The sequence below is a fragment of the Echinops telfairi genome, unplaced genomic scaffold (genome assembly GCF_000313985.2).
Source record: "Echinops telfairi isolate 266 unplaced genomic scaffold, ASM31398v2 ScPeMD7_443;HRSCAF=831, whole genome shotgun sequence".
Classification (NCBI taxonomy): domain Eukaryota; kingdom Metazoa; phylum Chordata; class Mammalia; order Afrosoricida; family Tenrecidae; genus Echinops; species Echinops telfairi.
Window position 1 is genome coordinate 17114152 of NW_022104341.1, and position 1623 is coordinate 17115774.

Sequence of the window (1623 nt, forward strand, 5' to 3'; positions counted from 1 at the left end):
TGATTTCAAAAAAATATATATATATATATAAATCAAGAAACAAATGAAGTATGAAAGGAAAGTGAGGAGAATCCATATTTTCATAAGTAGCGACATGCCTGGGTATGTCTTTAGCACATGACAGAAAGATTTTTTGAAATTAATGCAGTATTGATACATGTTGTAGATAATTTGTTCAAGTCTTCCTTTACTAATTATTCTTTCCTTTATTTAAAAATATGAGATAGGTGCCCACATGTACAGAGGAGAGACATATGAAAACTATTCCAGAAATAGGGTAAACTAATTTCAGTAGAGCTAATAAGAATTCCACATACAACATACAAATTTGTTTAGGATTTCTGACATTAGTAATACCAGAGGGCTTTAAAAATTTCTAAGAAAAATGCAATAGAAAGACAATGGAAAATGTCCATGAACCGCTTGAAGCCCTTGTATACCTGTTAAATTATTTTAAATATAGCTATTTATACATAATGGTGGGTTGCTTTACAAAGCTGGATTAAATTTAGCAGGTAGAATGGGCTGTAAAGATATGCGTATAATCTCTTCACTTAAAAATAAAAAGGTGTGTAAAGGGCACAAAAGAATATAACTGAGGAATGCACATATAGAATTAATTTCATAGGAATGATATTTCCTTTGGTAAATTTTAAATTCTCAGAAGTGTCTTATACATTAAGCAGAAGGTTATTTGTTTTATGACATGAAGTGACTCAATAATTAATCTAAAAACAAAGAGGTCTTTTAAAAACAAAGAGGAACTTTTAATAGCAAACTTTTAAAATTCTTTCCTAATAGCTCATTCCCAGTTGAGACTGAAAAAGAATTAAAAAATAGCTTTAACCCTATTTCAACTTACTTTAAGTAAATGTTACACATAATACTTTAACTCAACAATGGATCAATTGTTTTCTCTGAGGCACAGTTCTGCATGATTAGATTTCTAGGCAACTGTGAGTTTGAAACTTGTAATGTTGTATGGTAGAGCAACGGAAAGTTATGCAACTTACTCAAACACAAGTGTTGAATATCAATTTGAAGTCTTTCAAATACTGAATTTTCCTTTCTGTGTTTACCATCTACCTACACAAACAGAGAACCATATTACAACAATGACTTTATGTTAAGAAAGAACTTTATAAAAATGGAAGGTTTCATTGGCTTTCAATATTCAAAGCAAGGATAAAGCTTTTATCTCACTTTTAGTATTAAAAGTAGAATCATAAACAAATTTTAAGACGATATTCTTGGGTGAAAAATCCCCAAATAATATCACATTTTAGAGGGCTTGAAGCTTTTTTAACTATATATTTCATTTAATTCAAAAATTCCTAACTCAATGACAAAGGGACTGGGTGGGATTCACAGATGTTAAGAGACTTATGATTATCTTCCAGTTCCTTTTTATCGGGCTGTCATATACCATTTTGGGCTCTCTCCATTTCTTATTCTCCTTGAAAGCTCACAACTATGCCATACACATGTGCCAATGACTTCTAAATCTATTTCTGTGGCCCAGACTCCTTTGAGCAGCATGAGAAGACACATACCGGTGGTTGATTAGAGCTCGCCTTAAACTGCAAACTTGGCACATTCAGAAGGAACTCATCAAAGCCCGTT

The 1623-nt window shown here is 31.7% G+C and overlaps 1 protein-coding gene across 1 annotated transcript in view; it reads right to left on the reverse strand.

Moving 5' to 3' along the window:
* TRMT13 (tRNA methyltransferase 13 homolog) overlaps positions 1-1623 on the reverse strand; it is a 25127-nt gene that overhangs the window by 7514 nt on the left and 15990 nt on the right. Inside the window, exon 3 of the mRNA XM_045292029.1 lies at positions 1014-1086. Coding sequence (XP_045147964.1) covers positions 1014-1086 — 73 coding nt within the window. The remainder of the gene's footprint in view (positions 1-1013; positions 1087-1623) is intronic.